General features: G+C 59.7%; 9 protein-coding genes across 9 annotated transcripts; 3 read left to right on the plus strand and 6 right to left on the minus strand.

Annotated features, from left to right (window-relative positions):
• Nucleotides 1–363: 363 nt before the first annotated feature.
• Nucleotides 364–3,849, minus strand: GGTG_06678 (hypothetical protein; the record flags this gene model as incomplete). Its single annotated transcript, XM_009224499.1, has 3 exons — nt 3,004–3,849; nt 485–2,103; nt 364–428 (listed from the first exon to the last, which is right to left on the minus strand). The coding sequence occupies exons 1-3, from the start codon at nt 3,726–3,728 to the stop codon at nt 364–366; spliced, it is 2,409 nt and encodes an 802-aa protein (XP_009222763.1). The 5' UTR covers nt 3,729–3,849.
• A 62-nt stretch (nt 3,850–3,911) lies between these two features.
• On the minus strand, nt 3,912–7,280 carry GGTG_06679 (hypothetical protein). The gene has a single exon (XM_009224500.1). It carries the CDS (start codon nt 7,129–7,131, stop codon nt 4,348–4,350), a length of 2,784 nt encoding a protein of 927 aa, XP_009222764.1. The 5' UTR covers nt 7,132–7,280; the 3' UTR covers nt 3,912–4,347.
• Nucleotides 7,281–7,411: 131 nt separating this feature from the next.
• On the minus strand, nt 7,412–9,017 carry GGTG_06680 (hypothetical protein). The gene is made up of 6 exons (XM_009224501.1): nt 8,788–9,017; nt 8,688–8,710; nt 8,561–8,627; nt 8,413–8,500; nt 7,785–8,342; nt 7,412–7,726 (listed from the first exon to the last, which is right to left on the minus strand). Exons 1-5 carry the CDS (start codon nt 9,009–9,011, stop codon nt 7,992–7,994), a joined length of 753 nt encoding a protein of 250 aa, XP_009222765.1. The 5' UTR covers nt 9,012–9,017; the 3' UTR covers nt 7,412–7,726; nt 7,785–7,991.
• A 408-nt stretch (nt 9,018–9,425) lies between these two features.
• Nucleotides 9,426–11,454, minus strand: GGTG_06681 (hypothetical protein; the record flags this gene model as incomplete). The annotated part of the gene is made up of 5 exons (XM_009224502.1): nt 9,426–10,303; nt 10,384–10,479; nt 10,557–10,762; nt 10,824–10,910; nt 11,001–11,454. 5 exons carry the CDS (start codon nt 11,452–11,454, stop codon nt 9,539–9,541), a joined length of 1,608 nt encoding a protein of 535 aa, XP_009222766.1. The 3' UTR covers nt 9,426–9,538.
• A 990-nt stretch (nt 11,455–12,444) lies between these two features.
• Nucleotides 12,445–14,080, plus strand: GGTG_06682 (alpha-ketoglutarate-dependent taurine dioxygenase). The gene is made up of 4 exons (XM_009224503.1): nt 12,445–12,790; nt 12,886–12,980; nt 13,036–13,477; nt 13,551–14,080. The coding sequence occupies exons 1-4, from the start codon at nt 12,562–12,564 to the stop codon at nt 13,856–13,858; spliced, it is 1,074 nt and encodes a 357-aa protein (XP_009222767.1). The 5' UTR covers nt 12,445–12,561; the 3' UTR covers nt 13,859–14,080.
• Nucleotides 14,081–14,171: 91 nt separating this feature from the next.
• GGTG_06683 (hypothetical protein) lies at nt 14,172–17,056 on the plus strand. The gene is made up of 2 exons (XM_009224504.1): nt 14,172–14,980; nt 15,053–17,056. The coding sequence occupies exons 1-2, from the start codon at nt 14,610–14,612 to the stop codon at nt 16,302–16,304; spliced, it is 1,623 nt and encodes a 540-aa protein (XP_009222768.1). The 5' UTR covers nt 14,172–14,609; the 3' UTR covers nt 16,305–17,056.
• On the minus strand, nt 16,998–19,320 carry GGTG_06684 (spliceosome component; the record flags this gene model as incomplete). The annotated part of the gene is made up of 5 exons (XM_009224505.1): nt 16,998–17,821; nt 17,889–18,346; nt 18,419–18,869; nt 19,014–19,058; nt 19,128–19,320. The coding sequence occupies 5 exons, from the start codon at nt 19,318–19,320 to the stop codon at nt 17,322–17,324; spliced, it is 1,647 nt and encodes a 548-aa protein (XP_009222769.1). The 3' UTR covers nt 16,998–17,321.
• A 2,242-nt stretch (nt 19,321–21,562) lies between these two features.
• Nucleotides 21,563–24,122, plus strand: GGTG_06685 (hypothetical protein). The gene is made up of 2 exons (XM_009224506.1): nt 21,563–23,052; nt 23,184–24,122. The coding sequence occupies exons 1-2, from the start codon at nt 22,041–22,043 to the stop codon at nt 23,669–23,671; spliced, it is 1,500 nt and encodes a 499-aa protein (XP_009222770.1). The 5' UTR covers nt 21,563–22,040; the 3' UTR covers nt 23,672–24,122.
• An 80-nt stretch (nt 24,123–24,202) lies between these two features.
• On the minus strand, nt 24,203–24,913 carry GGTG_06686 (hypothetical protein). Its single transcript, XM_009224507.1, has one exon. It carries the CDS (start codon nt 24,849–24,851, stop codon nt 24,360–24,362), a length of 492 nt encoding a protein of 163 aa, XP_009222771.1. The 5' UTR covers nt 24,852–24,913; the 3' UTR covers nt 24,203–24,359.

Here is a 24,913-nt window from a genome sequence, read left to right on the forward strand (position 1 = left end):
CTGCGCCGCCGCGCCCGTGCCAGCTGCCGCGTGCCGTGGTCTTGCGAGAGGGCCACCGTCGTCGCGGCCACGGCTGCCAGCGCGCGTTCCAGGCTGCTGATGACGGCTTGGATCTGCGCCGGGCTGGCGACTGCGACGACGGCGGCGTTGGAGGAGGTGGTGGATGCTTCGCTGACGGCGGGGGAAGGAGGACGGGGGGCGAGGGGGGCTGCGGTGCATGTTGGCGGGTTTGTGGGTGTGGTGTGTGGCAGTGGTGGGATCTCGTTGTTGTGAGTGCTTGTATTGTCGTTGGTGTCTGGCATGGCACTTGCGGGTAGCGGCACATCCTTCGATTGTGCGTGCGTTTGGCCTCCTGAGCAATTATCAGTAGCAAGTCCGGGAGGCGTTGGCTGCTTCCCGCCATCCCTGCTTGATGCTGACGCCGGTGGCTTCGTATTGGGCAAGCCTGTGAGCAAACCGTCATCGGCCGACGTCGGAAGCGTACTGGGCCCCGCCGAGTTCGACGTCGTCCCTACCGTCGGCTTGGTGGACGTGTCGTGATCGGCGGACGAACAGTCCCGCTTGTCCTTGCGCGCCGCCGAGGCGCTGGACTCGCCAGCAACCGCAGCCGGCGGTATCTCGTCGTCGTCGTCGCAACCGTACGGATCCTCCTCCTCCTCCTCGGCGCTTTCGGCGGCTGCTTCCTCCACGTTCCGGGTTTCGCGCACAACCTGCCGACGGCGCGGCTCCTGACGCCGGCGGCCCTGGACCTCGACGTGCTCCCCCGCGGCGAGGACCCGGTCCTGCTCCCTGACCCACTCCCCGACGCTGAGGAACCTGGCGCGGCGGCCGCCACCGACACCGCCGCCAGGCCGCGCCTCGCCGCACTCGGGGCGCGCCCACTCTCGGGCGGCCCAGTCGACGGCGCTCGCGCGGCGCGCCAGCTCGGCCGACACGTCCTCGCCGGGCGCGGCCCGGCACCGCAACCACCTCTCCTCCCGGGCGGCCCACTCAGACGGGGTGGCGAAGATGCCCGGGCCCTCGTCGAGGAAGCCGTCGACGTACAGGTGGCAGAAGCGCGCGATCTCGCTCTTGAATAGCTCGAGGCTCTCACCCGTTTCGTCCAGTCGTCTCGCCGCGACCGCGTCGGCGCGCACGTCGGCTCCCGCCCGCCGCGCCGCCCACTCGAACCGCCGGCACCCGGCCTCCCACCGGTGCAGTAGCGCCGCGCACACCTGCTTGTCCGTCGTGGGCCGCGTCGTCGCCGCCGCCGCCCCGTCGTCGTCGTTGTAGCCGCCGCCGTCGCGCCGCCAGCCCGTCGTCGTGCTCTCGCGCGTCGACGCCTCGCTCGTGCTGAGGGAGAAGGCCGTCACGGGCCGGACGTGCTGCCTCGGCCGGCGGCGCTGGTAGGCGCTGCTGCCCCACGGCGAGCGGCGGGCAAAGTGGGACGACGCCGCGGGCGCCGAGCCGTCGTTATTTTCGTCGTCGTCCTCATCGTCCGAGTAGTCATCCTCATCGCTGTCGGACGCTTGCCCGTAGTGCCCAATGTAGGCGTTGCCGCTCGTCTCCGCCAGCACCGGTAGCCCCGGCCATTGTTCCTGGTCGATCTGGTGCAGGCCTGGCCTCGGCCTCGCGAGGTTGCCCGGGCCCGCCACCACCCCTGGCCGGGGAGCTGCTGCCTGCGTCGGGTCGCCCCGCCTGCGGAGGATGGAGGAGGGCATTGCCGACGGCGAGGCGCGCCGCCGGGGCGCGCTCGACGGCTCCGCCATCTCCAAGAGGTTCACCAGGGTCGACGAGGACCACCGGGCGGTAGGAGACACTTTCCGCTGGCCGTCGCTCGCCGGGGCGGCAGGTCCCGCGGACGATGGCTGTCGTGAAGCCGGCGGCGACGCTTTCTCCTCGTCGTCGAGTGCTGCGTCCCGCCTCCCCTCTGGGCGCTTCCCGCGGGCTTTTTCGCTCAGCGCTTCCGCCGGCCGACCTGCCGAACCCCCATGGGGCCCGGCGTTCCTGGCCGGGGAGCTGGTGTGTGGCTCCCTGCCGCTGCCGCTCGCCTCCTGCTCCATGGACCTTTGGCCTGACTTGGTGATCCGAGTTGTGCTTGTTTTATCAAAGGGGTAACAACAGCTGGTATGTGTGTGTTTTGAATGACGATGGTTTGATATTGCCAAGCGTGCAACCTCCTCTCCCATCGGGCTGTGCTTCCAAAAGTCCTTTCCCGGAGGACAAAGGTTAAGTAAGGCTTTGCTTGTCCACGTCTAAATAGGGGGCGGGCAAGTGATACTCGGGCTGGAAACGCCGACGTGCCATCATTCATCATCCGCTCGAGCCACCAGATCACTATGTCTCGTCGATTTTGTCTGTTGGTCCAGAGCGCCGCTCGCAAACGCTGTTTCGCCCGCCATCCTCGGGCAGTGTGTGGCTGGGGTGCGAGAAGACTGAGCCGTGTGTGGCCGGCCCGTTGGGAGTGGAACAAACGTCGAGGCTTTGCTCGTTTTGGCTCGATCTTGGTGGGCGCACCCCAATTACAGTTTTGCTATTCCCAGCCCACCCGAAAAAAAGTATGCCCGGCGTCTGCTGCGATGGGCCTGGCTGAGTGTTGGGCCAAGCGCGTCCTGGGTTGAACCCCCGAGCCGTGACGGCATTGCACGTCGTCCAATGCCGGTTGTCGTCATGTCAGAGCGAGGGCCGGGTGGCTGGACGAAGCGCATGTCCACCACAGCAGGGCGAGCAGATAGCAGAAATCCACCCAAGGTACCGTGGTACGTATTTGCCCGTGGCTGGTGCCTCGATTTCAGGGGAGCGACTTGTCACTGTACCTGAGCATGTGTAATTGTGAGATAAGAAGAATTGCATTTAGGTAATCAAGGGGGGCTACACAGTCAATCAGCATCAGCAGGGCACATTTTTCAGCATGCGAGGGGCGTACCGGGAAATGCAAAAGCTCTGATTGTTCATGCGGGCAGATTAGTGCATCGACTCGAGATGACGATTCTCCATCACGCGGCTCGCGGCCGCTTCCGCAACTTGTGGCCCTTGGTACGCTTGGCCTTGGCAGAAGCAGCAGCATCGGCCGCACCGCCCTGCGCGGGCTTCTCGTCGCTGTACACTCCGGCGAGCTGCTGCTTTATACGGGCCATCAGGGGGGCCCCGATGCGCGCGAATTCCGCCTCCCAGCGCTCGGCCTTGTACCCCTTCGCCATGAAAAGTCGCTTCTTGACGGCGCCCTCGTGTCGGACCCGGGAGGCGAGGCTGAAGGCCCTGCCCTCGACCATCTCGGCGTCCTCGGTCTCGAACGGCTTCTCCCGCGAGCCCGGATCGCGCCGCGCCTCCTTGGCGGCGAAGACGTTGTCGCGGATGGCGGCATCCACGGTCGCCGGTAGGATGGGGGCGGCAGCGGAGGTGGTGCTGCTGACGGCCGGGGCGGCAAAGTGCCGGTTGGCCAGCTCGCCGTCGCCCGAGGCCTCGCGCAGCTTGCCCTCGCCCGCTATCACGGCCGCCTCCAGCTCGCCCTCTCTTCTCCAGGCTGGGCAGCCGCCGCAGGGGGGCGCGATAGCAAAGGACGACGGCGGCGCCTTGCAGATCGGCTGTGATTCTGTTTCTCCGGAGGCGGACGAGAGAGGGTCGCTGGCATGGCCATCAACCGACTGATTCTCGTCGCTCGGGGAGAGCCCGCACGGCGGGTACGTCTCGTCCCGAATGCGGCCGGCGATGCAGCCGCACTCGAAGAAAACGTATTTGTACTTGCACATGGTGGTGGTGTTTTGCAAGGACTGACCAGACGCGAGGGTGTGAGTTATGCTTCCTTGGGCGCTTCTGCTATCGTAGAGTCGCCCGGCTGCAGCTAACAGACCTCGGGATGATGGCGATGAGAAGCCACAGACAGGGGCCAAAACAAGGTGCCGGCGTCCTTTTTGAAGGAGGTAGGGCATAAGGTAACACATTGTACGTTCCGGAAGAAAGAATTTCGGCGTCAAGCCCATAGGGTGGCGTATCGAAAACTCTAGGATGAACTATGAGCCAGCGGACAAAGGGGCTTTGATGGTTAACAAGAGCGTTAGATTGACAAAGCCTGATTGCCGGATAACAACGGGGAAAATGGGCGTCTAGCAATAATGAGAAAATATATCTTTGGCCAGAGCGTAAAAACCAGAGACAATGAATGGTGCATGGCTCGCAGGAGAGCTTGCCAGTCAGATCGATGGAAGGATGGAAAAAGCACAAGACGTCAGTGTACGAAAGAAATGGGTATCTTGATAAAAGCAAATAAAGTGGTAGTAGTCGCTGAAACACGCTATTCTGCCTGGGTACGGGACATTCAATGCCCCCCCAATCGGCATAACATGCCGTGTGTATCGTGCCAATCATCAATCATGGATTCAAAGTCTCAAACAGCGCGAACGTGTCGCCGAGGTCGATATCGCCGTAGTCGGTCTCCTGGGTCGACGACAGTTGCCCACCTCCTCGTGTGATATGCTCGTAGGCTGCGTTCATCAATCGTGCTGGGTCTCGGCCGCTGTTGGGGAGTGGTCTCTGTCCAGGGATTGCCATAGCCCCCGCCGCCCCGCCACCTTTCCCGGTATCTTTGTTACTTGGACCTCCCCGATCTGGGTCGCGACCGTGAAGCTGCATCGAAGCTGCATCTGCCCGTCCGGTGCCGTGCGCTCGAGATGACATCTCTGCCCGCCTCGCAACTACTTTCTCTCGTGCCCGCTGCTGTTGACGCATTCGCTTCTCGGCCTCAACGACACGCATACTTTCCATCTTTGCTAGGTTGATCTTCACTCTAGTGGCACTGGATGTAAAGTAGCGTGGGCGGCCTTGAGAGTCTGGCGCGTCGGAGTCGGTGGAGCCTCCAATCGCTCGCGGGGCCGAACGAGGCGTCGCGGCCTGTGTGGTATGGTTTACTAGTTCGTTGGCGTCGTGCTCTGAAAAGGGGTCCTTATTGGCATAAGTCGTTCCTCGAGGACCAGTTGGATGGCTCGCCTTACTCCGTCCGCGATCAAAGCTAGACTCGTGTGAGTCAAAAAGAGCCTCAGTAGTTTTGATGTGATTCCGAAACTGGCTGAGTCGGGGCGGCCGACTCTGAGCTGGGCCAGTCCTGCAACTTGGTTCCGGCGCCCTCATCGATGATGGCTGTGAGGGTACATTCTCTCCGGCAGGGCGACTTTTGTTAGGTGCGAAAGGTGGCGGCCGTTTGAAGAGGCGGCTGTTAGGGGCACTAGGTTCGGTAGCCTGCCCCCTTTTATGGGGAACGGTCGTCTCAACCTCGTGGACGTCTTGCGTTGACATTAGATCCTGGGTAGACAAAAAATCCAGGTTCATATCCTTAGCGAGAGACACAGCTGGGGTTCGCTTGACTTGCTGCAGGTTCCGAGAAGGCGGCGGAGCGAATTTCCGTGGTGGGACCACATGAGATTTGACGGGAAGTCTCGGGGGCGGCTGAAAAGTGCGTGGCTTGGCGAAGATGTTGCGGCGTTGAGGGGGAGGAGGAGGAGGTGCTATCGTATCGGGATCTCTCCTCTCGTTGCGGCGAAGCTCTTTTTCTTCCTGCGACAGGCTGGGCATTATATCATCAAAGTTGTTAAGTAGGAACAACTGAGTGCTGGTAGGTGGGAGTCCGGGCTCGGGAACGACCACCCTCTGTGGGTGTGGCTTCGCCAATGAAGGCTTCGAAGCTCGAGTTATCCCATTGGTGTTCTTCTGGATATTGGTAGCTAGGGGCTTGAGGGGCCCTTTCGGTTTTGGCACTGGTGGAGGTGCCATTGACCTTTGCACAGGTCTTGCGACTTCCCTTGGCAGGACTGAGGGCGGGTTGTTGCCAGGCGGTCCTCTATTAGAGGGTTTCGAGGGCGCCGTCTTGTTCACTGGGCCAGTTTGCCGCACCACGTGCACCGTGTGAGGTGCTGGCTTCTCTCGAAGATCCTGACCCGGGCTAATGAGCGACCGTGGTCTGACTGCGTTGGTCGGAAGGGAGGGCCTAGGAGGCGGGCCGGGGGTGCGCACTGCTGGCCGGGGAGTCTTGACTTCCTCTGGTGTGAGAATGAGTTCGTCGAGCAGATCCTCGGAGAGAGCATCCAGTATTGCCAAGCCAGCGTCCGCTTTCTTGAGAGGCACGGTCTCGAGACCCGCAGTATTACACTTTGGGGGCACTGGTTGGGCCGGGGATGACGGCTCTGGAGCTGATAGGCGAGGTTCAAACTGTGGCTTGGCTACAGTTTCGACCTCAGGCGCTGGTTGGTTTAGAGGAGCGTTTTTGGGCTCGGGTACGGGCTCCGGCTCCGGCTCCGGCTCTAGCACGGGCTCGGGTCTAGAAGCGGGCTCAGGGGCTGAGTCGGCCGTTGGCTGGAACTCATCTGCCAGTGGCGGAGAAGCGCACTTTGGTGCTAGAATCACAGTGGCTTCCGTGAGTTTGTTTTGGCATGGGTCATCCACCGATGGACTGTTCGGCGAAGCGGTATCTACCAGGGTGCCGATTTCCTTCCGGGTAGCTTGACTTTTAACTGCAGAACAGGCGTTACCGTTCATATTGAACTTAGCATCTTCGGCTGGCACTCCAACAGACTCGGGAATGGGAGGCGGGCACCCAGGTTCTGCCGGCTTGGGCAGCATATTCGGTGCTTCGTCGGCCCCACTTGCTCCGTCTTCCTCAGCAGTAGCATCCAACCGACGCCGCTTGCCGCTGCTACCAGCACAGCCGTTCTCTTTGTCAGATCCGGAGCCAACATACGACCCAGTCGAGTCTTCGGCTTCCTCCGTGGTCTCTCTGCTCCGCTTGCCGCGGAACAAAAACCTGGATATGGTGTCCTGGCTGGGCCGGACTTTGCCGAGCGGCAGGCCCTGCTTTTTCCTCTCGTTTCGGACGGCTTCCTCTTTGGATTTCTTGCGCTCGCGGGCGGCGCGGGCGCGCGTGGCGGCCCTTTCGGCGTCGAGCTCCTTGCGGATCCGCTCCTGCTCCTGCTTCTCCCAAGCGCGCTGCTCGGCCTTTGTGCGGCGCGGTGCTCGGGTCTGTTGGTTATAAAGCTTGCGCGCCTGCTTCGTCGTCATGGGCGGCTTGGCCGGCGGTGCCGCGGCCGGCCCGGCGGCTGCAGCCTGGAAGGGGTCCGGACGTGCATTGGGCACGATGGAAAAGATGTTTTGTCGGAGCGGCGGCATGGCGGCAGCGTTTCGAGGCGCATTGCATGGGGTTGGCGTTTCGACGCATCAGATGCCCGTAGAAGGCATCATACGCTGCAATTCATTGCAGGACAGGTAGTGTGGTGGCAACAGGTGACCCAGGATACTGAGTGTTGGGGGCTTTGGAGTCAAACCGCGTCAGGTGTTGGTGTGTCGCGAAGGTGGGGCAGTTTCCTCCAACCTTGATTTCGTTGTGAATCACGAACACACGTGACCACGGCCGCCACAGCCTAGAAATCACGCTTGCCCAACAAGGCACCTCCGCTACAAGGTATCACTCGGCTGCAGCTCCGCAAGATGTATCTCTCGACTAGCCTCGTTCTAAAAACTACTCCAGCGAGCCAGCCAGCCCCTAGTCTTGCCTCGCAGGGTCCAGCGTGATTTCACCCACAATACCGTCAATCTCCTTCATGACCTCGGATGTGAGCTTGTCCAGTGCCTTGAGCGCCTGGCAGTTCTCCACCACCTGTTCTGGCCTCGACGCCCCCGTGATGGCCGAAGAGACGTTATCGTTCTTCAGACACCACGCCAGCGCGAGCTGCGACTGCGTGATTCCGAGTCTGTCCGCGATGGGCTGTTGTTGATGTTAGCATCCGATGGACCACAAATTCCTCCAGAGCACGACAGCCTACCTTGAGCTTGACCACCTTCCCGATATTCTCGCGCCACGACTCGTTTCCGTACTGGCCGCGCATGTAGTTGACGAACTTGTTGTTACCCTCGGCGAAGCGCGACCCGGCGGGCGGCACGTCGGGCGAATCGTTGTACTTGCCGCTTAGCAGGCCGAACTTTTGCGGGCTAAAGGTGGTCAAGCCAATGCCGAAGCGGCTGCACAGGCGCTAGAACTGCCGCTCGACCTTGTCGCGCGCCAGCACGCTGTACTCGGGCTGCTCCACCACGGGCGGCACTAGGCCTAGGTGGTGGGCTATGCCGCACGCCTCGGCGATCTCGTCGGCCGACCACTCGGACGTGCCCCAGTACAGAGCCCATCCCTTGATCTCAATAACGTGGTTGAATGCCCGCACCGTCTCCTCCATGGGCGTCAGCCGGTCCGGGCGGTGCGCGTACACGATGTCGACGTACTCCAGGTCCAGCCGCTGCAGTGACGCCCGGAGGCCCTCGATGATGTGCTTGCGCGAGAGGCCGTGGTTGTTGATCAGGACCTCGCCGTTGGCACCGCCCCAGTTAAGCTATCAGCGGTGAATCCGACAGTCAGCGGCGCGGTCCATTGTCACAGGGCAAGACTATCCGGAATCTTGCCTTTGTGCTGATGACAATGTCGTTTCGCTTCCAGCCAAACTTCTTGATCGCCTGGCCCATGACAATTTCTGACTGGCCGCCCGCGTAGCTGTTGTTCGTCAGTCTTGACGATACGTGCACTTTCCTCTCTCGCGGCCATGGTACTAACCTCTCAGTCGTGTCGAAGAAGTTGATGCCACAGTCATACGCCTGCTTCATAATAGCAAACGTCTTTTCTATGAGACTGTCAACGGTGACTCCATCTCAGTCGCAACTGGCTTCGGGCCAAGACCTACCATTCTCGACGTGGCCGCCGAAGCTGAGATATTGTCAGCCTTGTGTTTGCCTCAAGTAATCCCGAGATCGTTTTATCCCAATCTAAGTTGGACAACCTACGTCAACCATCCTCCAAGACCCAGGGCTGAAACATGAAGACCGGTATCACCAAGACGGCGATACGACATGCCTGTTTTTCTTGGCTCTTCCCACGCCATCTTGTGTGTGAAATCTCGCCGATATTTACTGGAGCCACGGCCTGGGTGTCTGTCTCTAGAGTTGTTCTTCGTAGATTGTACAAAGTGCAGTAGTGTTGGTGGTAACCTGTCTTTATCTTTGTCCATTATTTGTGTGCCTTTGAAAACACTAATCCACAGGCACTTACTCCTATCCCCCTACCCCGCATAAGCCAACGCGGGAAATGTACCGCCGAGCTGTCCCTCGGCCTTCTCACCCCCCTCCGCATATGACTCCGATGCCGAGGACCGATGCCGGTCACTGACTCTCGACTATCAGGCCGATGCTCGCCAGGAGATGTCGCGTTAACATTGGCCCACACAGAACCCCATCAACTAGAGCTGAGAGAGCATATGATATGGAGCACGATTCCAGACGATTTTTGGAAGGCACGTCATCGGCATCCGCTATAACGCACTCGCCTACAAGTGGGTATGCGATGTTCTGCCCCTGAATTAGTGTCAGTGGGCACTCTATTCCACAAAAAAATCATATATTAGGCGACTTTTACGGGGATGTAGGACGGATTTCGATAGATTAGAATTATCATTTTTTCGCATAGCATCTGAGATCTCTTCTAGTGTTGCCGTGGAGAAGTACAAGGCTTGGCCAGTGGTCCATTGCTTCTTTCTGCCTAGTATACGAAGCGGAAATCTAGCCTCTTGTTGCCCTCCTTCTCCCTCGCGGTATGGTCGTTTTGATATGCCAGCCTCTCTTGGTGCGACATGGCGCTCCACTTCTCCTCCTTCTTCTTATTGAGGTGGCAAAGTATCTGGCGCTGCGCGACAAAGGTGACGAGGCTGGCGGCGCAGATGGAGATCAGCACCTTGTTGCCCGTGTTGTAGTAGGGCACGTCCCACGAACGGTAGATCTGGGAGCTGATGATGGAGCCGACCTGCACCACGACGTTGTACGTGGCGGCCGTGACGGCGCGCTTCTTGACGTCAAACGTGTTCTCCGAGATCCACGCCGACACGATTGGGTGGAAGTACGGATAGCCCGCCACGAGGGTCACGAGCGAGAAGCGCTCCCAGGGCCGGCCGCCGTCGGGGATGGCGAGCATGCCGGCCAGCAGGGGCAGCAGCCAGCCCTCGCCGATGATGCAGTGCAGGGTCCTCTCGTTGAAGTAGTCGCTGCTGAAGGCGAGCGCCAGCATCGTGAAGATCTGCAGCACCGCCGACGGGATGGTGAGCATGTTGGAGGCGAAGGGGGTGTAGCCCAGCTGATTCAGTGAGTACGTCAGGTAGGCCTGCACCGGGCTGGCGGGGATGTAGGCGATCAGGCCGATTAGGTACAGCCCCCAGACCGAAGGGTCCCGCCAGGCGTCCAGGACGTCTTTGACCGTGACGGGCTCCTTGAGAGACGTTAGGCCCTTGGCCGGATCGTCCCGGAGGATTCGCTGTGACAGAGTGTGATGTTAGGATTTAATCAATCTCCTTGGATCCGGGATCTTATGCTGATCTGCTCTCATCAACTCACGTTTACCATGATGACCTCCTCTCGCTCAGTGTACCAGGACTTTCGCCAGAGACCGCCCTTGGTTCCAGTTGGAGATGTCGGGAGGTAGAAGAAGGACTGAGGTATTTTCGAGCGTCAGTTGAAAGGCCAGAAACGCAGTCCGTGTCAAGCTCCCACGAGAGCAGGTCACTCACAATGAGGGCAATGATGCAAGTGAGCAATCCCTCGAGGAGGAAAAGCCAAAACCAGCCAGGCCAACCTCCTACCCCACGCATTTGAAGAATGCCTGCAGCGAGGAGCGCCGATACAAAACGCGCAACGTTTAGCGTGGACCAAAAGGTCGCCAGCCTCACCGCCAGTTCCTTAGAGGTGTAGAAATATGTTGCGTATAAGATAGTGGCTGGCCATAGAAGTTAGAGGTCGAAAGTTTGAAAGTTCAACTTTCTAGGAGGAGCGCCTACCAGGAATGAAGCCGCCCTCACAAAGACCTATGAATGCCCTAGTGACGTAAAAAGACGTTCTGTCGTGAATCCATGCCTGGCCCCAGGCTATTTCTGGCGAGAATCCGCGTCAGAGCTAGCTTCTGCAAAAAAAAAAGGAAAAGAAAAACCCCAAATCCTGTGCATCAGGGAACTTACAAACAGTCCCCCAAGCCATCATCAAGCTTGGCAGGATATACTTGAAGCCGTAGCGCTTGGCGAGCACCTGGACGGGGAACTCGGCGGCGAGGAAGCAGACGATCTGGATGGTAGTGCCGTTGTTGTAGTCGTCGGTCGTCAGGCCCAGGTCGGGCAAGATCTTGTCGGCCAGCGCGTTGGACAGGTTGCCGCGATCGAGCTGCAGACCGAAGAACATGACGCAGAGCCACGAGAGCAGGTACGCGTCCGTCTTGCGCACCACCCGGCGCTCCTCCTGCCGAGTCCACGTCGCCGCGGGATCGAAGCGGTGGCGGCCCTCGTACGTCTCGTGCGGCGGGAGCACCTCGCCCAGGTTCTCGCGGCCAACGAGGACGTTGTCGACGTGCGAGAGTGACGAGCCGTCGTGCCCGCCGTGCTCCAGGGCGAGCTTCCTGCCCGGCTCTTCCGTCGACATGGCTCAGATGTGGACGAGACGAGCGGCCTGTTATCCATTGCTGGGGAGTGGCAGCGCGGTTGCTTGCGCCAGGGGCAGATGGCAATGAACACAACAAATTTTGGCCTCACAGCTACCTAGTTATATCACGGCAAGTCGACTGTGGCTCCGCGGAGCTCTTGCCTGTAGCTAAAATTTGCCCAAGGCGACATCAACTAGGGATGTTGCGCTGGATGCCGAAAACGGTAACTGGATCGCCTTTCTCGGGACTCATCCCAAAGTTGAATATACCCCTGTGGCTATCTGGAATCTTACGGGCAGTGAAGCACTCTATTATGTGCCCGGAGGATATGTCTGGTCCTACTCGACACCACCACGCCGGCAGCGTACCTCGTCGACACGCAGGGAGACTCAGCCGGGCTCCTGGGTAAGGGACAACAAACCAACGAAGCACATGGGCAGTCTCCCAGGATGCTGTCATGCACGGTAGGTGGGCTCAGATGCGGGCCAGGGAGTGTGGATGCGTGGAAGAGTGCGGGCAGGAGTGCCATTCGGGGGTGGCTGCCCCGATTGTCTCATCGTGGTGGGTGCTGACGCGATTGACGTTGCCTGGGCTAACCTGGATTACCGGCCGAGTCAAGCGAAGATAGTGGACCGCCGGCCATTTAAAGCCTCGGCTTGTTGAGGTGCCTAGTGCAACCTGACCACCGGCCTGGTGCTGCTTCGCTTGGCTTCGGCGTATCAGCCGAGGTGGTAGTGCGGGGTGACCGCCAGATGCCCGCATCCATGCCTTGGTTGATTCGTCACAGTATAGAGGTCCGATGTCCGGATGCCCGACCTGTAAGCTCGTATGACGACGAGGTTCCCGGGCGGAAAACTCGAGCCATGGTCTTTCTGCAGATACGAGTGACAGGGGCGGTACTCCTGACATTTCCGACGCTTGTTCTTATCCTTCTGGAATCCATGACTTGGAGGCGCTCTTCCTGACCTCTTGGTAGCTTCACACAGTATCTTCAGTGTCCCTTTCATTTGGAAGGAAGTAGAGCAGCAACTGAGCACTGTTAGCGTTAAGACTCCCTCTCCAACAAGCCCCTTACCGAGCCTTTTAGTAAATTCAGCGCGCCCGCCATGCCGTCTGCGAATCTGTCCCCTAGCGAGGCTCCGGTAGATGGAAACATCTTCGAAGGCAACGCCGAGGCCAGGTCAAGAAACGTGAAGCCTCTTCTTTACTCTGGCTCCCTAGACGGCTACAAGCAATCTGACTTGACGCCCGTCATCGGAAGAGAGTACGAGGGACTTCAGGTGGTTGATTTGCTGAAGGGAGATGACCAGGTGATCCGAGATCTTGCCGTAACAAGTCAGCCAACCCCAAAGATCCCCATTCTATGGGTTATTTTCTTGTGTTAGGCTTAAACGCCAGTTGAAGCATTTTAGCTAACTCCTATTCCCCAGTCTCACAACGTGGCGTTGTGTTCCTGCGGAACCAAGATGTTACGCCGACGCAGATGAAAGAATTTATGCTGAAACTAACAGCCCTGGCTGGCTGCGTGCGTTATTCACCCGTGCCGCGAATCCCTCGTGACTGAACTGACAACTCGCTAGCCCGAATCCTCTGGCCTACACGTCCATCCCCTAACCGAGGAGGGGTCGGAGCTTGGCGACCAGATCTCCGTCATCTCGTCCGAGAAGCAGAAAAAAGGAGGCGGCCTCACGCACCAGCTATCGGACGTGACGCGCCTTGCATCGGCGGGCTGGCACACCGACATCTCCTTCGAGCCTGTGCCTTCCGACTACGCCATGCTCAAGATCCACACTCTGCCGGCCACCGGCGGCGACACCCTGTGGGCCTCGGGCTACGAGATCTACGACCGCCTCAGCCTGGCGATGCGCAAGATGCTCGAGGGCCTTACAGCCACGCACGATGCGACATTTTTCCTCGACGAGGCCGAGAGGCTAGGAAACCCGCTGCGTGAGGGCATCAGGGGCAGCCCGCTCAACCACGGGAGGGAACTGAAAGCCGTACACCCCGTCGTCAGGACGAACCGTAAGGCTTTATTGTTGGCAAGATGGCAAAACCACGTGACATCGAGTGCTTACCACAACCAATGCAAAAACAGCCGTGACGGGGTGGAAATCGGTATATGTCAATAGAGGCTTCACCAAGCGCATCAACGGCATCACGCGCGACGAGTCAGACCTGCTCCTCCCATACCTCTTTGGTCTGGTGACGCAGAACCACGACGCCCAGGTCCGCTTCCGCTGGCGCAAGAACGACCTCGCCATCTGGGACAACCGGAGCACCTGGCACTGCGCCACCTACGACTATGAGGAGGCCCGCGCCGGCGACAGGGTGGCCTCCTTGGGAGAGGTGCCGTACCTAGACCTAACGAGCCGCAGCAGGAGGGAGGCGCTGGCGGCTGAGTGAGATGGAAAGGGGTGGGAGCCCGGAAAGGTGATGGTGGTTTATGTAAGCACGAGGAGAGAGAGAGGCTCAAAAATAGCCCGGAAGTCAACCTGACGGGGTTGGGTTGGCAGTGGCTGGGAAATGCAGGTACTGGTGGGGCTGCGAACTTTTTGGCAAAGCTTTATGCGGCTCATGATTGGTCAGACGAGTAGTCGCGCAACGAAATCACAAACTCTCGCCCCCCTCGAGCCACAACGTGCGTGCCCAGCCACAGTCTGCAGGCCCGAGGACAACTTTTGCGACCTCTGTCTGAGCCACTCGCTGAACAGAGACACCAGACAACTTGTGATGCAGCCGCTGCACAACCAACCAGACTGCACCTGCATCTGCCAAACCTAAGCCTCCAACAAAAGGGCGAGTCCATTTCCGGAGACATCCAGGACGCGTGCGCATGTCAACGAACGGCTGTCTTTGTCGTCGTTGGTAATCACAATTGAGCCACCGCTTTCGCTTGGCTTGCCCGTTTCTGGACGCTTTTTTTGCTTGTTCCATTCCATTCCACCTCTAGCTCGCGCTTTGCTACCCTTGCCGCGTGCGGCCATCACCTTCATTCCAGCAACATCCGCATCCGCAACGACACGAAAAGGCCTAACTCCTGGCCACCTGACGACAAGTCACACTCGTTCCTCTCTCATCCACAACTGCGCCGACCGCCATCGTCGTCCTGCAAACACGGAACCAAGACGGTCGCATCCCCTCGAAAGATCCCACCATGGCCGAGGTCGCGCTTAACACGCCGCTGGCCGATGCGCTCACGAGCGCAATCACGCCCAAGCTTCTCGAAGTTGGCTGGGGCACCGGTGGCGCCGACGATGCCGCCCTCGCCGAGTACATCGTCCTGATGCTGGTCAACGGCAAGTCGCAGGCCGAAATCGCCAGCGAGCTCGCCGGCGATCTCCTATCCCTCGGACCCGATGACCCGGGCGCGCTCGATTTCGCGAAGTGGCTGTTTCAGCAAGTCGACCTGCTCAAGGCCCAAAGCGCGCAGAGCGCCGAGGGCGATGCCGCCGCCACAACATCACAAGGTGGCGATCAGGACACAGAGATGGGCATGGTTGCCAACGCGGCTGGAGAAATAAACGCGTACGTCCGCCCTTTGATTAAAGACTCGTTCTTGGTTCATGCACTAACCCGCGCATTTGTGCCTCCACACAGACCTACCGGCCCAAAGGCGATGAGGAATGGGAGCGCCAGCAGCAGCAGCAGCAGGGGCAATCCCCGCGACAGGCGAATGATGGGCCAGATCAACCGCGCGCTGGACAGGACACAAGACAGCGTGCTTCATCGGACACGCGGTAATGACAGGATCAATAGCCACGCGCGCCAACCACCAAACGGCCCGCGGGGCGGCCTTGGCCGTCAAGCGCGCGGCGGCCCCATGAACATCAGGGGTGCGAGCATCGCCCACGGGATGGCTACAGCAATGGGTGGCGTGATGCCACCCGGAGGACCCCCGGGTATGAACGGGGGGATGCCGCCGGGCATGAACAACGGCGGCGCCTGGATGCCGGGGCCCAACCAGGACCCCCAGATGGGGCTCTTCCACATGCTGGAGCAGCAGAACCAGATGATGCAGCACCTTCAGCAGCAGCTGAACCAGCAGATGATGATGCAACAGCACCAGCAGCAGGGCGGTCCTAATGGCTTCCATCAGAACGCCGGCCGGCCGCTCTCAGAGCGCGTGCAACATCAGAACAGAAACAACGGCAACTTTCGCAAAGGTCCGCATCACAACCAGAACGGCAACGAGCAGCAGCCGGCCGATGGCGCGCCGAACGGCGGCGCCGAGGGCGCCGAGGCAGGCGAGGATGCCGAGATGGGTGGACAGGCCAAGCGGGAAGCGTCGAACCCCAAGGAGACGGTGTGCAAGTTCAACCTCAGCTGCACCAACAGGGAGTGCAAGTTCGCACACCAGTCGCCTGCAGCATCGCCGGGAACGACGGTGGACGTGACGGACTGGTGCAGCTACGGGGGTGCGTGCAAAAACCACAAGTGCGTCGGGGCACACCCGTCGCCGGCGACACGCTCGGCGCACCAGAGCCAGCAGGACTGCCGCTTCTACCCCAACTGCACGAACCCTCACTGCACGTTCCGGCACCCGAGCATGCCGCCGTGCCGGAACGGCGGCGACTGCTCCGTGACGGGGTGCAAGTTCACCCACGTCAAGACCCAGTGCAAGTTCCGCCCCTGCACGAACCGCTTCTGCCCCTTCAAGCACGATGAGGGCCAGCGCGGTACCTTCCAGGACAAGGTGTGGACGGCCGACGGCGCCGCGCACCTGAGCGAGAGGAAGTTCACCGACGACGACGCGCCCGTCGAGGACGTGCTGCCGGGGGCCGACAGTGGCACCGACGGGGCGGCGGATTCCGACATGGCGGCATCGGAGGCGGTCGCTGCTTCAAACTGATGAAAGTTTTACGATAATGGCTAGAAGTTAACTCTGTTCTTTTTTTTCTGGGAACCGCTGCTATGTCTGTCTATTCGCACGGCTGGACAGTGAGGAGGGATCACGGATAACCATCCAAGGGGAGCATTTATGGGGCTGTCTTGCTGAACCGGCAGAGGCCAAGGATGTGACGGATGGAAGAGAGCCAACCGCACCTTGGGACTCTCGATGTGGGAGGGGGTGGTTTGCTTGCGGGTGCCCTGGCGCCAGCCCAACTGTACTACCAAAATGAGAAAAGAAAAGCATCAGTTTCCCTCCCTATATGTTGCGTTGCTGCATCTCACATTCCCCTCCGGCCGGGCCCTGGTTCTTCTTGATATATAGCATGGAGAGCATGGTAAGGCATCGACGGCTTTAGTGATGATTTTGTATTGTGCGCCCAGATAGGTACTCTCGAAAGAGACGCACTGTAAGGTCCCCTAAGCAGACATCTCCTTACGTTTCCTAATTTGTTGGACATCATCACATGTTGACCTGGGGGGCTTGCCAGCCTTTTGGATGAACGGCCAACACCTCGAGGCGAGTCTCGGTCGAGTAGAAACAAAGAGCTGCTCACGACTGATTAACGAGGGACGAAAAACAAAAACATGAAGAGAACCACGGCGGGGTCGGGGGATTCGCTAAGAGCACCAGGCAGAAAAAAGAATCGATCCAAGCACCTGTCTTTCCAGAGACCGTAGCCTTAGTATTGTGCAGGTATCATTTGTTTTCCAACTCAGATAAGCAGCTTGCCGTATTATACATATAGTCGAAAGTCTTTCTCCCCCTATATTCTGGGGAGCCGGAAACGGATGATTCCCTTCTGGTCTTTCGAGTTTGGCGTCTCGCCCGTGACTTTCCCCCTTGACTCCGAGTTCCCGCATTCTCATAACTTTCTGCTCCATTCACCCAGGCTTATGAACCAGGGAAATAATCGGACGCAAGCGTTGAAACTGCACTCTCAATCCTCCTGCATGTCTAACTTTATGCATTACCCCCTTACGCCTCCTCCGCAGCCTCAGCGGCGGGCAGGCCAAACAGCTCTACAACACCATCGCCCTTGACAGTCACAAGGGTCTTGGCGTCGGGGCCCCAGCCTAGGGCGACGGCGCCCGCCTCGCCCTTGCGCAACAGCTCCGTCCACGCCTTGGAGCTCTTGTTGTAGCCCTGAACCGAGACGCCCGAGGGGCCGGCCGAGGCCAGGAAGCGGCCCGTGTAGTCCCAGGCCAGGGCCGAGACGGTGCCGCCGATCTCGAGCGTCTTGGCCCGGGCGGCGTCGCCCGACTTGCGCAGGTCGAAGACGGTGACGGTGGTCTGCGACTTGGCCACGGCGGCGAACCAGTAGCCGTTCTCGGAGAAGGTGATGGCCTCGATGGGCGCGCCGAGGGAGAAGGACGCGGCCTCCTCGAGGGTCTTGGTGTGGAAGAGCTTGATATCTCCCGAGGCGGTACCGGCGGCGAGGAGGGCACCGTCGGGGTGGAAGGCGGAGGTTGTGAGAGCTGTAGGGGAGCAAAGGTGAGGTTAGCAGATGGAAGCGGGATGAGTTGACAAGTGACAGCGACTTACCAGAATCAGTGGATGCCTGGAAGATCTTCTTGAGCGTGCTGAGCTGGTACAAAACAATCCCCCTGTCGGCGCCGACCGAGGCCACGATGTCACCTCCGGGATGCAGGGCCACGGCCGTGACGCCGCCTGCGTGGTCGGCGAAAGAAGCGACCTCGCTTCCGCTGTCGATAATCTTAACGGTGCCCTTGGCGGTGCCCAAGACAACCTTGGAGCCGGTCCAGATAACGTCCGTAACGGGCTCGCCGACCGGTATCGTCCGTTCCACCTTCCTGCCTTCGAGCGAGTAGACGGCCAAGTCGCCCGAGAGGGCGCCGACAGCCGCGTAGCCACCACCGACACCGACCGATGTGGCCTGGGACACCTGGAGTGGGTCCGAGGCCACCTTGTCCAGCGCGACAATATCATCGGGCGAGGCCCAGGTCGGGGGCACTGGGCGCTTTTTCCGTGACTTTGAGAGTCTGTTGTTGGTGGGGACGGTTAGTCGCCAAGCGCCCAAGGCTGCTGCTGGCTGGACGGTCACAATAACTCACAGTTGTGCTGTCTCGTCAACGTGACCCAAAACCTCCTGCGGCATCTCGGCGTCGATGGCCATTGCCGAGTCTGCGGCCCCGTTGGCGGCAGCGGGCGCGGGCGCCGAGATGGTCACCCTGGCCAGGGCATCGCGCGCCTGGTTGCGCTCCTGCGTGAGGCGGGCGATGACCCGGACGGCGGCGTCGTGCTGATACAGGGCGTGGGCGAGCTCCTCGCGCGTGCGCGAGAGCTGCTGCTGGAGGTTGTATGTCTCGAGCGCCAGGGAATCCCACTCGGACTGGAAGGTGGCCAGCAGTGCTGGTATCGAGGTTAGGGTCGCGGGCCGCGGGCGCACGACGCGCGAGGATCGCACATCGAGCAGATCCTCCATGTCCAGGTCCTCGTCCGTCCCGGGCTCCTTGCCGTGCTCGTCGATGTATTTCTCGATCAGGCGCTTCTCGTATACATGGCCTGTTCGGTGCCCGAATCGCGTTAGAACTCTAGTCTATGAAGTTCCGCAAGCAGCCAGTAGGGGAGGAGATCGGTCGTCGGCCCCGTCTTCGTTGGGCGCGGGTGGGATGCTTGCTGCCTGCCGTTCGGGTTGTCGCGACTTACCCGACTTCTTGGACACGACGGGCTCCTGAGGAGCTTCGCCAGAGACTTTAAAGCAATTGTCAGTCAGCTGTCCTTCACAGGCCTGAGCGGCCCAGAGAGGCAGATTATACTTACTTGCACACAACATTTTGGTGGTTATGCCAACTTTTTGCTGCGACGTTGGCTGGCTTGACGGAGTTTCCAAGACCGCGCCTCTGCTGTCAATCCAGTTGTCGACAATTTTGATGTGGACCGTGCGCGTTGCGCGCGACTGGCGAACCCACGTGTTGATAAGCGCTATCTCTCCATCGTTGGAGCCGCCAGGCATCGTGGAGTGCGGTTTCCCTTTCTGGATCTCTGATGCTCTCGTCAGTGGCACGCATGTCCCTTCCTGTCCCCAAAACGATCGCGGAAACCAAAGTCCAAGTTTGGCAGCGGAGTTTATTGCCCGCCAACTGACCTGACTTTTGCATTCGATCAAGCACTTTTTTTCGACCCTGATGGCCAGCCAAGGTCATGTTTTCCAAGGTCTCCCACAGTGGCGCGGCGCGACAGGCATCATGTGCTCTTTGCCTTATTCTGACCCAGCAGCAATGTGACAGCTGGCTGTCTCCAACCACGGGAACTTCTTCAATGCCTTCTCTCGCTAGAACCCGATGACGCACGCGCCTATCCACCAATCTCCCTCTCATGATCCTCGTTGTTGGTAAGCGTATCGTGTCCTCCTCCCCGCCGCTAATAGGCAGGTTGATATGTTTTTGTCTTCAAGCTATTCTGTTTGCCCCCGTTTTTCAGGCCAGTCACCACCAACCCCGGCGGGGCACTATGGAATCTGCCGTTGGACTACTGTGACATTGATCTGTCAAGGGCATATTCACGTCCCCATCACCATCGGACAGTGGGCTCGAAATGGCGCTATCATGTGGGAGATGTTTGATGAGCTCCCGTTCCTTGCGGGCTCGATCTCAGTCTCCTTATCTGAGGCCGGTCATCGCGAGAGCATCGAGCCATGGCAAGATCCCAGAACGATGGGCGGAGGAAAGGGGCAGCACGCTGTCTTGACTTCTACCCAATAGAGCCCGGTGTGCCATATCTTGGCACGGAGTTCGCCACCGTGACCAAGTTTGCTGTTTAAATCTCGAACGCGCACAACATGCAACTTTGCGGAACAGGCACAGGTATTAACGTGCCTTGGGTGCCTAGGTATCTATTGATTCTCAAGCTTAGCCGAAAATCCATCTTGATCGTATCACGCGGGGATCCCACCCACCAGATCTTTTCCACGGGTGTCCTACCCTCGGGGTCACACATGGCGCCCAGATGACAATCCAGCTTTCCCTTTGGGTTGCTCGAGCAATCCCGGGGGCTATCGGTCACGGAAATACCTTCAGGGTCGCCTCGGTACATCCGCCGGGGGAAGAATGTGTGTACACAGCGCACAGCCCCAAAGTACCCATCCGCAGTTGCCTTGGCGTCTTCCCCAGAACGGTTCCGCAACTACGCACAGCAAACTCCCTGCCATCTCCATCCCGGAGAAGCATTCTCTTCATGTCTCTTTCGGTTAGCCCTGCTTCCATCATTTCGTTCTTGCTGATTCAGTCGGCTCTGGCCTTGAGAAGCCGGGCCCAGACCAGATTACTAAATGTCTCGATTCAGCAAGCATTCGGGACCGGTTTGAGGAGGAATGGTCAATTTAAACTGCCTTCGTTTCCTCCGTCGCCATCTCTACGGGGCAGACACTGTCGCCGGAGCAGATAATTCTGCTCGACAGGGCATGTGCGATGACGTTTGTCTGCCTCCTATTCCCTCGAACTTTGCCCATGTTTCGGCCTGCAACCATTCTCGGCCTCCATGGTTGGAACTTTTCGAAGGCGTCCGACTGGCACCTCTGGGCCACCAGGGCTTTTCGGCCAAAACCTCCTGTCTCTATTGAACGCGCTGTTTCCAGGCTGGCATCGTGGGGTGTTCATTACACCGGGCGATTGAATACCTGGTCAGCACTGTTTCCACATCTGAGCCATGGATACCATGGATGGTATTGAAGTGCGAGGAGCAGGCTTTGAGCTCGGTTCGTCTCGTCTTGACTTTGATGCGAATCGCTCGTTTGGTCCTGCGACGGATTCCGATAGGTAAGGCGGCTTCACTCTGATGTTTATCTCTGTTCCTCCCCCGCGATATTCCTAGCAATTTGTTCCCAGCAAGACACGAGCCGTCGGCCGGGGCGAGTCGACACGACTTGAGGCAGGCTGGGATGATGAACCCGAGGATTGCCGATTCCATTGTCAGGCCATTCAGGCGACACGTGGAAAAGTTTGAGCCGGAAACCACTCGCGTCGCCCGTTGCCTGGGATGCTATTCCCTCGCGGGCAACCTAAAGCGGGCGAGCTGTGACAACCGGTGCTGGACGGCGACCCGACGCTAGGACGGAGATTTGTTCGCATTTGGGGAGGACCCTGCAGGAGGACCCTGATTTTCCCCCCATGGCGCGGAGGGTGAGCCCTGTCGCTGACGTAACTGCCGCTGTCCCTTGCGCCCCGACCACTGCGATCTCAGCCAACGCCAACAAAACCCCGTGCGCCCAACCCCTTGAAGCTGAGGCAGGGCACCGACACCAATAGTCCTGTCTGCTTTCTTCCCGCCCTCTCTCCCCCGTCCCTCTCGGTCATGTAACACAACGCCCACGACTCGGTCTCTTTTTGGGAGCTGTGGACCCAGAAATCATGCAATGCTGCAGTGCTTCTTGGAAGGATGCTCCCAAAATCAAGATGCGGGTGTGGACCCGCCCGAGGGATAAACCCGGGAGCCCTATAACGGACATTTTACCATATACTGTGGGCCCTTGCTGCCGCCTGCCTCCACCCAGAAACAGGGCAGCAAGCTCGTGGACTGGCGGGAAATAAGTGCCGCTCTTGCAACAATCCTTTGCCTGCGGTTAGCTGAGGTGGAGGCAAGGTGAAGGTCAACCGGGGTGGCCGACATCGTCCGCTCATAAGGAATACGGGCGGCTGCCTGGGCGCTGCCACAAACATCCTTCCACCCCGTCCTCCCATGATCCGTATAGGTCTTGCAGCAAACAAACCCAAGAGCAAACGCTCGCCCGCCAGGAGCCCTTACCCCCCTAACAACCACCAGATGGGGTCTGTTGGAAATATGGCGTCGCCCACAACTCGGACAAGGTCGACCAGCTCGGTGAAGACACTTAGGTCGGGACGGCCGACTAAGGGCAGCCGGTCAAAGTCCACCCCGCTCTTGATGGGCGACGTCACCGAGGAGGAAGGGCAAGCGGCATCCCCTATCATCTTCGACCAGGATGGAGACCTACACCTCGCCGTGGGCACGGCCAAGGTGAACCCGATGCGATTTGTCGTCTGCTCGCGGACGCTGGCGCGGGCTTCGCCAGTGTTCAGGACAATGCTTTTCGGCGCTTTCAGCGAGTCTTCAAGGCCGGGAGGGGCCCAGAGGACCAGCTCCCAGGCAAGCGCAACTAGCGGCTCGGACAGCGCCGCATTAGGTAGTTTGAGCTCGTCATCCGGTAGCTGCTTGGCACTCTCGTCCTCGTCGCTATCCCTGCCATCCGCATCAGTACCGGATGCATCATCAACAGAATTCCCGATAACCCCACCATCGTCTACCACCTCGCCGACGTCCCTGGCGTTGCCAAAAGAGCAGGACGAGTGGACGGCCGAGCTGCCCGAGGACGACCCGCGGGCGTTCCGCATCCTCATGGGCATCATCCACAGCAGCTTCGCCGAGCACGTCCCCGAGACCATCGAGCTGGTGGAGCTGTTCCACGTCGCGATCCTCGCGGACAAGTACGACATGACGCACCTGCTGCGCCCCTGGGCGGAAGGCTGGTGCTCGTCCCAGCGGGGGCGCCGCCACCCCTACCGCCTGTGGATCGCGTGGGTGCTCGGGGACGATACCATGTTCGAGTCGGAGGCCCGGCGGCTCGCGCTGGGCTGCCCGGTCAACAAGTACGGGCAGCTGCTCATCCGGTGCACCAACGGGAACTTGATGCCGCTCGAGACCTTTGACTATCTGAGGTTACCGGATATATTAGGTAGGTTCAGTTCCCACCCGTCTCCTTGATTCGACTATCTCCCAGCCCATCTTTCTCTTGCTATGTCAGATCCATAAAATGGCTGCAGCTGCTGGTACCTCTTCACTCGACCGCTAACAAGAGGATCCCAGAACCCATCGCCGCCACCCGGCTCGAGGCGGCGGACCAGATCCTGCAAAAGATCACGGCGGTGCATCGCAAGCTCGCGACGGCCAACGGGCGGCACTGCCGCGAGCCCACGGCCAGTACCAAGCAGGAGTGCCGGCTCGACTGCGAGAACGCGCTGCTGGGCTCCATGGTCAAGGCCCTCGACGCCTGCGGCCTCTGGCCCATCCCGGCGGCGCCCCAGCTGACCGTCAGCCTGGACGCACTCGTGGCCAAGGTGGCGAGCGCGGCCCAGATGATCCGCCCGCTCAGCTCGTCGTCGGGCAGCTCCATGTCCCCGATGGGCGGCGGCGTCAGGCACGCCGGGTGCAACCCGGGCACCGAGGTCGAAGACTTTGCGCGCCGCGTCCTGGCCGGCGTGCCCACGCCCGTGCAGCACGCCCACCTGACGCACATGGAGCTGCAGGCCGTCAAGTCGGGCCTGTCCGTCGGCACGGACAAGGCTGAGCTCTGAGGGAGGGGGGTGAGCTCCGTGGCGGGTGGGGGTTTGCTGTAGATCACGGGATACGTTGCGGGCCCGATCTAGAGATTTTACGGGTTTGTTGCTTTGTTTGATGATGTCGCGTGGGGCCTCGTCGTCTGCTTTCGTTTTGCTCTTTTGATGACGGCCCCGAGTTGGATGTCTCGCATGCGGCGGGATCATCAGTCCTTTTGCGTTTGTTACTGCATTATTGTAATGATCATGTTGGGAAAGCGTAGTCCTTTTAATTATGATTAGGAAAAGCTGTTAGAGACTATTGGTTGTGCAACGAGGTGCCATCTCATAACGTGGGATCTTGTCAATTTCCGGGTTTGCTCCTTTTATCGTACGACTTGCGATGTTCATCTTGCAAACAAAACAGTCTTATATAATATTCAATATCCCCTTGACTGCAGCAAAGAAAATGAGGCAAATAGGAAATGGCGGAAAACGCTGAAAGAAGCTACCACTTGAGATGTAAAAGCAACGTGGAAATAAGTTCACATCAGAAATGATCTGAAATAATATCATCATTTATTTGGCAATCGTGCGGGCATCTTGCATATCAAGTTCTCTTGCCTTGTATTGGGTATAATTGTATGGCTAAGATGTAGGACCTGGAGTCAGCCTGGATGACTATCAGCTCCTACCACACACAGCGATTATCCAACACAAAATGAAGCTACTGTCCAGGAGGACCCGTCCGCAAGAATATATTAGACGGCAAGGTGCGATCCTTGAACTCGTCGACGGCATACACCATCTCGCCACCCTCCTGCTTGAAGCCCATCTGCAGATAAACCTGTCTTCCCATGCTGGACGCCTCGGTGATGCACTCGATACCCCCCCTCCGCTCCGCCTCGTCCAGCCCCCACTGCACCAGGGCGCGCGCGATGCCCCTGCGCTGGTAGGCCGGGTCGACGGCGCACAGGTCCAGCACGAAGGCGGCCGTGGCGGGCGGGCCCAGCCCTGCGGGGTCGGCGGCGGCGGCGGCGGCCTTCTCGCGCAGGAGCTCGACGCGGCGGCGGTGCAGCGCCGCTTCCAGCTGGCACAGGTACCGCTGCTCGGCCGCGTCACCCGGGTACAGCGCCTCGAGGTCGACGGCCGCGCCCAGGTCCTCGACCGGCGCGACCCCGTGGCCCGCCATGAACGAGGCCTGCACCCAGATGGCCATGCCCGCCACTGTCTCGGGCTCGCCCTCCCGCTCGGCCGGCAGCACCGCCTTGAGGATGACGG

The sequence above is a fragment of the Gaeumannomyces tritici genome (assembly GCF_000145635.1).
Source record: "Gaeumannomyces tritici R3-111a-1 unplaced genomic scaffold supercont2.3, whole genome shotgun sequence".
Taxonomy (NCBI): Eukaryota; Fungi; Ascomycota; class Sordariomycetes; order Magnaporthales; family Magnaporthaceae; genus Gaeumannomyces; species Gaeumannomyces tritici.

Coding starts and splice junctions, on each gene's coding strand:
- GGTG_06683 (XM_009224504.1), top strand. CDS start 14,610: ATGGCCGAGGTCGCGCTTAACACGCCGCTGGCCGATGCGCTCACGAGC. Junction 14,981..15,052: donor GCGGCTGGAGAAATAAACGC/GTACGTCCGCCC, acceptor GCCTCCACACAG/ACCTACCGGCCCAAAGGCGA.
- GGTG_06682 (XM_009224503.1), top strand. CDS start 12,562: ATGCCGTCTGCGAATCTGTCCCCTAGCGAGGCTCCGGTAGATGGAAAC. Junction 12,981..13,035: donor TAACAGCCCTGGCTGGCTGC/GTGCGTTATTCA, acceptor ACAACTCGCTAG/CCCGAATCCTCTGGCCTACA. Junction 13,478..13,550: donor CCCCGTCGTCAGGACGAACC/GTAAGGCTTTAT, acceptor ATGCAAAAACAG/CCGTGACGGGGTGGAAATCG.
- GGTG_06686 (XM_009224507.1), bottom strand. CDS start 24,851: ATGGCCATCTGGGTGCAGGCCTCGTTCATGGCGGGCCACGGGGTCGCG.
- GGTG_06685 (XM_009224506.1), top strand. CDS start 22,041: ATGATCCGTATAGGTCTTGCAGCAAACAAACCCAAGAGCAAACGCTCG. Junction 23,053..23,183: donor GAGGTTACCGGATATATTAG/GTAGGTTCAGTT, acceptor AGAGGATCCCAG/AACCCATCGCCGCCACCCGG.
- GGTG_06679 (XM_009224500.1), bottom strand. CDS start 7,131: ATGCCGCCGCTCCGACAAAACATCTTTTCCATCGTGCCCAATGCACGT.
- GGTG_06680 (XM_009224501.1), bottom strand. CDS start 9,011: ATGGACAAAGATAAAGACAGGTTACCACCAACACTACTGCACTTTGTA. Junction 8,711..8,787: donor GGTCTTGGAGGATGGTTGAC/GTAGGTTGTCCA, acceptor ACAATATCTCAG/CTTCGGCGGCCACGTCGAGA. Junction 8,628..8,687: donor CGGCGGCCACGTCGAGAATG/GTAGGTCTTGGC, acceptor ACAGTCTCATAG/AAAAGACGTTTGCTATTATG.